At 30.3% G+C, this 12,456-nt stretch overlaps 1 protein-coding gene across 1 annotated transcript in view; it reads right to left on the reverse strand.

The window, feature by feature from the left end:
- LOC127738564 (E3 ubiquitin-protein ligase TRIM9-like) overlaps nucleotides 1-12,456 on the reverse strand; it is a 62,728-nt gene that overhangs the window by 30,019 nt on the left and 20,253 nt on the right. The window contains exon 3 of the mRNA XM_052249853.1: nucleotides 8,465-8,698. Coding sequence (XP_052105813.1) covers nucleotides 8,465-8,698 — 234 coding nt within the window. The remainder of the gene's footprint in view (nucleotides 1-8,464; nucleotides 8,699-12,456) is intronic.

The raw sequence follows: 12,456 nt of genomic DNA on the forward strand, positions 1-12,456 counted from the left end.
CCTTTATGCATTGTGTAATAGCTCAATTTAACCAGCAGCAAATTTTCAAATTAAGAGAAATACAAAGATTTTCTTCATATATAAAATTTTTAATTTTTTATAAGAATCACAAAACAAAGACTTTCAAATGTAAAGGGTATTATTTAGGTGGTGAAGGGCATAAAGGACATTTTGATATCAAACAGATTTTACAGTACATCAAATGCAATCAAATTGGATTCAGTCAACAGAAAAGTCTATTGATTAAATTTGATTAGAGATGTAAATGTTGTCAATTTTCTTCTGAAATCATTACAGGGTTCACTTAGGCTAATATTGTGAACATCAAACACAAATAGACAGAAACCCTGCCTTGTCATACTGCAAAAACGTCTTGCTTCAAACATTTAATACACCACAAAATATATTGTAATGTTCCCTCAATCTTGATTCAATCTACTTTCCTTTTAACATCAATGCAAAGTTATAGATTGGAACAAATTAGATATTTTTTTCTTATCAAACTTAAAAGACTATCTGATAATACATGTCATCTTTTAGATCTAAGATGATACAGGGAGTTATATGTCTTTGTATCATCAAATCAGTGGTTTATTTTCAGAATAATTAAAGCTTAATTTTGACATATCAGAATTGGAATCCTTGAAATGTAAAACAAATTTTTGAATGCTGTAAATTCAGAATTATGAATCAACAATATAAATTAATATGATTTCTCTACTTGTTCTAGTATAATATTACCTATAAAAATCAAAATGTGAGTTTTAGTTATTGTTGTGATTAGTTATTGTTGTAAGCTTAGCATTCTGTCAATTGTTTTTTTGGCAATTAAAAAACATTAAAATTTATTTTTGAATAAATAAAATATATTTTAATAAAAATAACAATATTTGATGTTGATTATCTGTTATGCTGCAGATTACTTATATAATGAAACCTGTTACTTGAATACATTGGTATCTGCTATTAAATATGCTGGTATCTGTTTGAAAAAGGATGCATCTCTAATGCCAAATCAAAGTCTGAAATTTTATAAGTTGAAAATAACAATATTCAGTTGTTTCTTAAATGATCAATTTTTTTTTCCATTTGGAACAAGCACCTTTTTCATTCAAACAGTTTCACACTGTGTCCCATGATTTTTCATTCAAACAGTTTCACACTGTGTCCCATGATTTTTCATTCAAACAGTTTCACACTGTGTCCCATGATTTTTCATTCAAACAGTTTCACACTGTGTCCCATGATTTTTCATTCAAACAGTTTCACACTGTGTCCCATGAAGAAAAATCTAAAAATCTTACTTTTTTTATTTTTGTAATCTTTAATCATTGCTATTGAATATGCATAAAATATTTGCCACTGGACATTTACCAAACCGTAATCAATCAATCAATCAATCAACACTTCAATTTTAATGTCTTTAAAATATGTTCTTGTGAGAAAAGCTGCAGTATTTCTGGATGTAAAACAGAAGCTAAAATGACAAAAATAAAATAATTATAGTCAGTGGTATGGCTTTCTGTCTCAAGAATGCTAGGACAATCAAACACAGCTGGGTGGTGGACAAGAACAAAACAAATAAATTCTAAATAGCTTGGAGGTACAACAATCTGCTATAAATCACAGGAGAATGCAGCAATTAGAGAAATATGACAATGTGTTGGTGCCACACAATCAATAAAACAAGAGACTGACAGACTGGACACTCTGTAGTGGTCATTGATGTATTGGACTTTTAATTGACCCATGGTCAATGAAGATAAACATCAAATGTTTTTGTCTCAGTGAACAAAGGAATTCACAGGAATATTCATTGTATGATGGAGTAGATAAGGAAATGACTAAGGCCAAACATCATAAGATATAAAATATGTCGAGTACTATTCAAATGTACTAGTTTTGATTGAATTTGACTGAATGATTATCAATTATATAAAATTTAAATTCCATACTCAGAGGAAAAGTCAAATCTGGTTCTTATCCTGGATCCTATGGCTTTCTAAACAACTCATTTCTCAGTGTCTACCCTTCAACAACCAATTTGTTAATATTTTATCTATAACATATATCAATATTTCATCTCTTAACAACCTTAAGAAAACATTGAAATGTTTTTCAAAGAAAGTATAACAATTGAATACATAAAATTTTAATACTATCTGATAGATGAGGTTAAGTTCAGGATATACCCAGGAGGAAATCCAAAAGATTGATATTTATGGTATAAACTTATGCACAAACAGTTATAATGAATTCAAATTTTGGAGAATCTGTGTGGCAACTCTTTAAGGAAGACTATATTTGTCATTTGTCATGTTCTAAAACAGTTGACCATGTCCTTTTTGATGGACATTTTCTTTGTTAAAGGATTAACTTACCGTAACTCAAATCTGACAAAGGTCAACAAGAGATTATAATAAAAACAAGATTGTGTCCATAGTACACGGATGCCCCACTCGCACTATCATTTTCTATGTTCAGTGGACCATGAAATTGGGGTCAAAACTCTAATTTGGCATTAAAATTAGAAAGATCATATCATAGGGAACATGTGTACTAAGTTTCAAGTTGATTGGACTTCAACTTCATCAAAAACTACCTTGACCAAAAACTTTAACCTGAAGCGGGACAAACGGACGAACGGACGCATGGACCGAAAAACATAATGTCCATAAATGGGGCCAAAAAAACAAACTTACATGATTGTCTAAAAAATTAATGGACTAGCGGAAAAGTTAAATGGACCAAAAAACTATGGATTGATTACATACTAGTAGTTGAAAATTATATTAGATAATTTCAACTACTATAAATTCAGAAATTATTGCAAGGTTTTTATTAATGCGAATAATGTGACTGGATGAGTATCGCAATAGTAAGAACTTGCATTCTGATAATTGAAACATTTCTCTGTATGCATATTTTATTCGAAATAGCAATAATTAAACTAGCATTTTTGTCCATTCTTGAAAAATCGCAATAATAAATGCCAAAATAATTTCTGAATTTACATTACAATTTTTTGGGGGCAAAATTTGAGCACAGCTCTTCATAAGACCATCCTTTTAACTTATTCTCGTACTTTAAGTATTTCTGTAAAATTGCTATTATATATTTATAAATATTAAGCTACGAAAAACAATCAATCAATCAATGAAGACAACTATTATTATAAAAAAAAGCTTAAAATAGAAGTATAGACCAGAGAAAACCTAGGAATAGGCAGCAGCGAAAATCAACTGTACTTTACAAAACAATAAATCACAGAAGCAGGAAGCTTTGAAAGTCATAAAAAATAAAACTTGCAGTCTACAGCTTCACAACAACTGCAGGATATCTCAATTAAAATGTGGACATAGAACTCAAGACAAAAACTAATAAAAGCAGTCACCATGGAGGAGGAACAATCAGCTATAAATAATTACAGAATGCCATCTTTAGAATCAATATGAAAGGTGGATGCTTGATGCAGCCATTGTCAGGGTGCCAGACAGACTGGACAAATAATAAAAAGAGGTCACTTATTAATGAATGGTCAAAGGCTGACCATGATCAAAGAGAATAAACATCAGAAGAATGATTATTTTTTATCTTCAAGCCTACTGCACATTGTGATTTATAGAACTGGCCATTGTGGTTGAATAGATTAGGGCTCATTGTAACTTAACTAGAACCTTAAGAGATGGCTGCAGGTCATCTTTCATTTGTCAAGCATTATTTAGTTTACTGATAACAGAAAAGTATTTTTTCTCAAGAAAAGTTATTTTCATCTTTGTCTTTGTAAGAATGAAATCTCTCTTATCCTCATGGGGGATGAGGGCTATTTCATTTTAATATGCTCCCATTAATAATGTCAAATAGACAAATCTGATTCTTATCCTAGGCACTTTACTTTTAATAAACAACAATAAGTACACTTCAGAACATTCAGGGTAACATTCAGGGTCTATTCAAAAAATAAATCAAGATTTTAATTAAATTCCTTCCTTTTTAATCTTTCAGAAATCACAATAAAGTATATCTTATATTGAATCTTAATACTTTTACCCAGAAATTGTCATTTGAAGTTCATTGTACAAAAATATTACTTAAAAACTTGAAGCAATACTTGCCTAGTGTATGATTCTGCACAATGCATCCAGAGGTATATTATATCTCTTCACAAAAGACAGTTATGATTTTGCATAATATAATGTTTATATATATTGTTGGAAATAATGTTTAAACATTTTTAATAGTTCATGTGAAATAGAAAGTGGTTGTTAGGATATGTGATTGTTTTACTATTTTTTTGGCAAAGTTATTTTTCCTTAAAAAATCTGCAATGAAATATTTTTAAGAAAAGATATACTTTATGTTCATAACAATTGCATACTTTATATTTCTAATTTTAACTACTACCATAATCATTTTTAAATGATGGGGTGTTCTATTTTATGTGCATATATGTATAAATATAGATTGCATTAAAATCTGTAAAGTCTCTCATAACTTTTTTTAGAGTGGCTCTTTTATAAATTATTTTGTAATATTATTGTATTTTGTAAATATAGCTTTATAAAAAGGTAAGACTTTAATCAAGTATTTGTCTCGTCTTACCTTATATGGGATGCCTTTTTACACAATGACCAAGGCAGTGAATGACAAATAATTTCAATTTCATAATTGAGTTTTAACAATTAAAGAGCTGAGGACAACCCAACAATGTTCTTACACAAAAGCAAGATCACATATCAGCTAAGAAATTTGAAGTTTTCTTTTCAAACACAAGGTAATATGAGAGGACAACAAATTCACACAACGTTTATGAAAAACAATCGGCTTAAAGAAGAGTATAAGTCCGGATAGAATTAAAGAAAAACAATAATGAGGAATTTATGTCGTAAATCTACAATGTAGTAATATTGCTTTTTTCTTAAACAGTGCTTGTCATATCCTGCAAAAGTAAAACTTGTAATTTCCTGGTCCATATCAGAAAACCATCAACGTAATCATCTAACAGGCCTAATATTTACAGTCGAATAATTTAATATGACAACGATTGTTGCTGATAAATCACAAAACATCACATTCAAAATGGTGATTTATTTCTCTGTCATAAATTTTTTATTCCTATAAATGCATATAATATTATATGCATCAGCAATCAAAACAATTAAAAGGAGAAAACGATACAAAAACCAGTATGGATATTAAGCTGACAAATTATTTTATCATTTAGAAATTCTTCTCCCCAGGGAAGCTGTTTCTTTTTATTTTTATCAAAAAATGATTAAATGGAAAAACATAAAGCTGAGACAATTCTTGTCAACTGAAAGCAGTAGACATTTGATATCATCTGAAAGGGAATAATTTCTTGTGCAGTAATGAACTTTATCAGGGTGTCTGGGTATTAACAAAAGATAGCTCTATAATTAAAACGTTTGAAGTCCTTACATAATCAAATCATCAATCAGAGAAATTGTATAAAAATACATCCAACTGAATGCCATTAAAGACATTATGTCCAGGAATTAATATAATTAATCAGACCAGCAACTGATGCATTTAATTATTTCTTTTCTGTTGTTTTCTTAATGGCATTGAGAACTGATACCAAAAAGTAGTTAGTACATCAAAACAGTTATTAGTTTTTAAGAAAGTAATGGTGCGGTTAAGTATGCTAACATTGAGTATGCTATCTGTGAGTAACCACCTGAGAATTAAAAAAATATTGAAAAATTCCTGACACCTTATCAAAATATTTTGTTTTTCTTTATTTAAAAAAATATATACTTTTTCTAATTGGCATTGTTCAATGCCATCTGATCATCAATTATTCACTTTCTTTCTTGGTTTCATTGTATGACATTGAAACTTTTATGACATAATGATCAAAAATTCATTGAAATGTAAGACATCAATGGAATGTATCCACTTTTTAACATTAACATAGCAGTTGTGGATAGTTTGTGTGAAAAATCAAGGAAAGATACCATCACATATTTTCATCATATCTGAAAGCTTAAAAAATGGTTAAAATATGTATAGTTTTTACACAAAACTGTATGTCAAATAAAAAACTTCTGTAAAAAAAAGTATGATATGATGTCTTTATAGGCAACACAAGATTCTAGATCAATTTGATCATACTTAAGATTGGAAAGCCAATAATGTAAAACGTTTGGAAGCATAAAAAACAAAAGGGCTCTATCAGCATGACTAAAACTTAAAATTATGTAGAAAACCCGACATCTCTTAGACCTGGTCATGACTGTATTGAAGTAAGGTTTTTTGCATATTTAACAATAAACTAAATTATTTACCTATCAAAAACCCTCATTTTATCAAAAGCAAAGGAAATAAAACTAATTAAATCTGTTTTTATTGATATCAATATTCTATGCAGAACATTGAATTTAATATAAATTTGATCTGAGGAAACAGTTGGTATATTTGGTTTTCCAACTTTTTTATGGATGCAAGTAAACAAAAGTTGATACTCTTGAAAAAAAACATTTTAATATTTTTATTTTTCAGAAATCCTTAGTAGCCAGTGGTATACTATATTAATTTTCCAATAATGATCATTATCGTTGATTTCCTGTGAATTTGACCATAAAATGTAAACATTTGTTGTTTTTGATAGACATTTACACCTACTCTATTACACCTGACCACATCAGCTGATCTACCTGGGTGTTCTCATCCCTGTATGAAGTAAAGTAGATCTCTGTCTGACAAGTGTAGGGAACTACTACACCATGTAAAACATTGATAGATACATCATCAACATCTGAAATAATATTTTGACATAACCTCTTCTATTTTTAATGAAAAAGTCTGTATAGTTTCTTTCACTTTGTTAAATATTGGAAGATAGTTTTGCACTAGTAAAACACAGTCTGTCAAAACAAATTAAGTAAGAAAGTGTCAGTGGTCAACATCAAACCCTACTCATCTAAGAATGTCTCACAAGGTAAAAAATGTTTGCATGTTTATTGAACAGATACCTGGTGTGTATGCAGGTTTTATTAACAGTATTTTTGCACTTATTATGCAATGAATCACATCACCTGGCACCATATTGTAAATGTTCAAATAATTGTAAAGCAAAAACAAATATCAATTAGTGGATCAGGAAACAGTTGCAAGATTATCAAACAAAGCATATCATAATTTGTGTATGCAAATATAATTAAGGTAAAACAAAGCATATTATGATTATAAATGTACTTTTTTTTACAAAATCTTGTCAGAGGAAATTATAAATGATCAAATAATAAACAGGCTAAAGTAAATATCTATGACTGCATCAGGAAACTAGCAGAAAGTTTATGTACATCAATGCAAAAAGCAACTTCTATTAAATCTGGCCATTAGTTTTCTCTTTGAATTGTTTTATGTTTGTCATTTCAGTGCCTTTTATAGCTTGCTCATTGTTGACGACCGTAGAGTGACCTATACTTGCTTACTTCAACATCATTTGGTCTCTGGTGGACAGTTTTCTCATTGGCAATAATACCACATATTTTTATTTTTATATTCTATGCTTTCTCCTCTCCCTTTATCATTGTCTCTTTCTTCCAGATTTCTATTTTTCATTCCCTTTACCTCCAATACTAATTTCTGCTTCCACTTTGTCCTTTTCTTTCTCTTTTCCTTTTTTTCCCCTTGAATACTGGTCATCAGTCAGTCAGTCTCATATTACCTTATTTACCCTTTTATTACATGGTTCAGTAGAGCACTTAGGGAAACCACACAGGCAAGTTATATGAGAGATTAACCTTGGTCAGCAAGGTAATTAAAAGAGAACAATAGCCAGGTATGAAAAATACTAATAGAAAATATACATTTACTGTATGTATCAGTAGTAGTACATGCATGAACAAATCCATACCAATAATTGTCCACATCAAGCAACAAAAACATTTTGATAAACTGATTAATGGGGGTTTGGAATGCAATTAAAAGAAATGTTTGATAAATATCATTTCTTGACATGGCTTTCAGGTGATTTAAAAGAAATGAAGTGTTTACAATCCTATAAACTCTCAGCTTTACATGGACATTATAAATGGCCAGAAGGCCAGTCTTGTCAACAACAATTATCATGGTCAATGATTAAAGTGACGAATTTACCTTGCTTGACCTGCTGATATCTTGAGAAAAGCAAAAGGATATAGTCTAAGAAATCATATACAAACCAGATGTAGCTAATGTATTTACAACAAACATCTGTATGTACAAGTATAGGATACTGTGGTTTCATTTTTTTTGTGGCAACCAATTTTCTTGCATTTAGAAAAAAATATATATTTGTTGCTCTTAGCATTAATGGCATTTATGGAGAACTCTGTAGCCTTGTAAAAACCACAAAATCATGTATCCATGAAAATTGTGGTTTTTACAAGGCTACAGAGTTCTCCATAAATGCCATTAATGCTAAGAGCAACAAAAATATAACAGCGTTGGAACTTACCTGCAAAAATGAAGCCGGGTCACCTTCTTTTAATACTTCAATGCAGAAATGTAACAGTCCAGTTGTCTTTTGTAACAGTGAAGTACAATGCGTCACTTGTTCTTTTAGTACTCTGACTTTCATCTCTCTTTCTTGATGCACATTTTCAATCAATTCCAGCTTTCTTTTCTTTAAAGCTTCTATTAAAGCATCACACTGGGCAACAACTCTGGCTTCAAATTCAGTACAATTGCCCTAAAAAAATTAAAAAACAATTGTTCTAGAAAATTCATGTGTATTTTTTTTTTTCTTCTGAGAATGAACTAAAATTCATCTTGTAATATGGGTAAAGAGAGATGTTGGATATACGTATACACCAAACTTATGAGTTATTGAAGGAAATAAAAAATCTTTGACTTCACAGATCCAAATTCCAAATTGATTGTTTTTTCTAATGTCATTCGGTCAACCTTGTCTTTTGTTATATCTAAAACAGTTTTTCCAATGTCATTTGGACCACCTTGACTTTTGTCATATCTAAACAGTTTTTTCCAATGTCATTTGGTCCATCTTGTCTTTTGTCATATCTAAACATTTTTTCCGATGTCATTTGGTCCACCTTGTCTTTTGTCATATCTAAACAGTTTTCCCAATGTCATTTTGTACACCTTGTCTTTTGTCATATCTAAACAGTTTTTCCAATGTCATTTGGTCCACCTTGTCTTTTGTCATATCTAAAGTTTTTCAGATGTCATTTGGTCCACCTTGTCTTTTGTCATATCTAAATAGTTTTTCCAATGTCATTTGGTCCACCTTGTCTTTTGTCATATCTAAACAGTTTTTCCAATGTCATTTGGTCCTCCTTGTCTTTTGTCATGTCTTAACATTTTGTCATTTGAAGAATTGGTGTTGATGGCAGATCTTCAATTGTTTTTGTTAAAATAATTCACTTTTTTTTTAGACTTAGGGTGATCTAAACCTTGACATACTGTATAGACATGAATGACACGTGTTAAAATGATTCACAATTTGTTTAGACTTGAGGTGATCTAAACCTTGACATATTGTATAGAGATTAACGACAATATCTAGCTCTGCAAAGCACTTCATATTGCTATAGACTGAATATTTAGCTCTGCAAAGCTCTTTATATTTTGTGTCTTTGGGTTACTGTCTCATTGATATATATACTACATTTCATTTTATTCATATCAAAATTAGGGTCAGTTGTAGTAAAGTCAAGAACTAGAGGCTCTAAAGAGCCTGTGTCGCTCACCTTGGTCTATGTGCATATTAAACAATGGACACAGATGGATTCATGACAAAATTGTGTTTTGGTGATGGTGATGAGTTTGTAGATCTTACTTTACTGAACATTCTTGCTCCTTACTATTATCTCTATCTATAATGAACTTGGCCCAGTAGTTACAGTGGAAAATATTTTGTAAAAATTTACAAAAATTTACAAAATTTATGAAAATTGTAAAAAATTGACTATAAAGGGCAATAACTCCTTAAGGGGTCAATTGACAATTTTGGTCATGTTGACTTATTTGTAGATCTAACTTTGCTGTACATTATTGCTGTTTACAGTTTATCTCTATCTATAATAATATTCAAGATAATAACCAAAAGCTGCAAAATTTTCTTAAAATTACCAATTCAGGGGCAGCAACCCAACAACATGTTGCCTGATTGGTCTGCAAATTTCAGGGCAGATAGATCTTGACCTAATGAACAATTTTATACTATCAGATTTGCTCTAAATGCTTTGGTTTCAGAGATATGAGCCAAAAACTGCATTTTACCCTATGTATTATTTTTTTGCTATGTCGGCCATCTTGGTTTGCGGGCTGGGTCATCGGACACATTTTTTTAACTAGATACCCTAATGATGATTGTGGACAATTTTGGTTAAATTTGTCTTAGTAGTTTCAGAGGAGAAGATTTTTGTAAAAGATTACAAAAATTTACGAAAAATGGTTAAAAATTGACTATAAAGGGCAAAAACTCCTTATGGGGTCAACTGACCATTTTGGTCAAGTTGACTTATTTTGTAGATCATACTTTGCTGAACATTATTGCTGTTTACAGTTTATCTCTATCTATAATAATATTCAAGATAATAACCAAAAACGGCAAAATTTCCTTAAAATTACCAATTCAGGGGCAGCAACTCAACAACGGGTTGTCCGATTCATCTGAAAATTTCAGGGCAGATAGATCTTGACCTGATAAACAATTTTACCTCATGTCAGATTTGCTCTAAATGCTTTAAATTTGGTTTCAGAGATATAAGCCAAAATCTACATTTTACCCCTATGTTCTATTTTTAGCCATGGCAGCCATCTTGGTTGGTTGGCGGGGTCATCGGACACATTTTTTAAACTAGATACCCCAATGATGATTGTGGCCAAGTTTGGTCAAATTTGGCCCAGTAGTTTCAGAGGAGAAGATTTTTGTAAAAGTTTACGGACGACGGACGACGGACGCAAAGTGATGAGAAAAGCTCACTTGACCTTTCAGGTCAGGTGAGCTAATAATGAAATTTTTGTAGTAGATATGCACGGCTGTAATAGTTTTAAAATGTCACTTTAAAACCTTATCGTTTTTTTTTTCAACTTTGATCAAATACATGAATCTTTCAGATAAAAAAACACCTCTGAGATCAAGACATACAAACAATAAATCTAATTTTACCAAAATTTGTCTATGCAGGACTGCAAAAACGAAATTAATTACAGCATATCAGGAAACATAAACCGGTTTTCTTGACACACTATGCACCAAAACTAATAGACATTCTACACAGAACCCATTCAATATGTATAATATTTCTCTGCTTAATCAAATATAAAGGCCGAAAATAAGTTTTATTGTGACATATCAGCAACTAGCTGCATACAATATTGATACATGATAACAAAACATGAGAAAAGTAAAAGTAACCTATTAACATTGTGGCATATAAATTTCTTATGCAAATATATCATTTTCCCTTGAGTTTTAAAATTAATCAAAATAGGTTTTTTAATATGGGTTCATTGAAACAGGGATTCAAAAGAAATGTTTGATATTAAAACAATATATCACACTCCATTAATACTTTTTATCCATGAATAACAGTAAAACCATTCCAAATGACATTTTTTTGTGAGAGCCCTTGTTCCAAGTTTGATATTTGGTTTTAGTATCTCCATAATATCACAAGTTCCTTTTCAGGTTTCAACACTGACAAAATTACTGTAGTCTTTTGATTTTTTACTTCAGGAAGGAATTTTTTGTCTTCAAGCTAGTCCTATTTTTTAATTGGAACACTTAATTCATTACAACAGAAATATTTAAATACATACATTTTGGTATGACTACTTGATTTCAATTGTATCAGTCAACCAGAAAATGGTAAAAACTATTTGGAAATCTTTGATAAGCCAATACCCTTTGAAGGTCAGTTGACCACATTTAAGTGCCAAATCCTGATTTGAATTGCCATCTATCTAGCTGATGAAAACAATATCAATTAGTAAAAAAATTACTGTTTTTAAACTGTTTCATAACCAACTGAGTTTTATTAGTACATGTTACTTTTTTTTTTTATAGAATATTGGTTTACAGCATAGATACTCATAGAATCCAATTAACAGTCACTCAAATACTTCGGCTTCTCTTACTCCATTAAACTATATTTCGCTTATTTTTTCAGATCAATCAATAACACATAGAGACACATTCAGAAAAGCAGAGCAACCAGCAATTATCTCACATTTAAGTAACCTTAAAACGGAAATGGCAAGCTTGGATGGAATCAAAGATAGAAAAGGCTAATCTGTGTGCAATAATATTATTCAAACCATAACAAAAAGTTATTGAATTTAAATTCTTTACTGGTAATTAATCCAATATATACTATTGCTGTAACCTAGGAAATATCTATTTTCAAAAGATCTATTAGGAAACACTATGTAAATTGCTACTTTAGAAAACTAAACAATGAAGAAATAAAGTTGCTTATC

The sequence above is a fragment of the Mytilus californianus genome, unplaced genomic scaffold (assembly GCF_021869535.1).
Source record: "Mytilus californianus isolate M0D057914Y unplaced genomic scaffold, xbMytCali1.0.p SCAF_4, whole genome shotgun sequence".
NCBI lineage: Eukaryota > Metazoa > Mollusca > Bivalvia > Mytilida > Mytilidae > Mytilus > Mytilus californianus.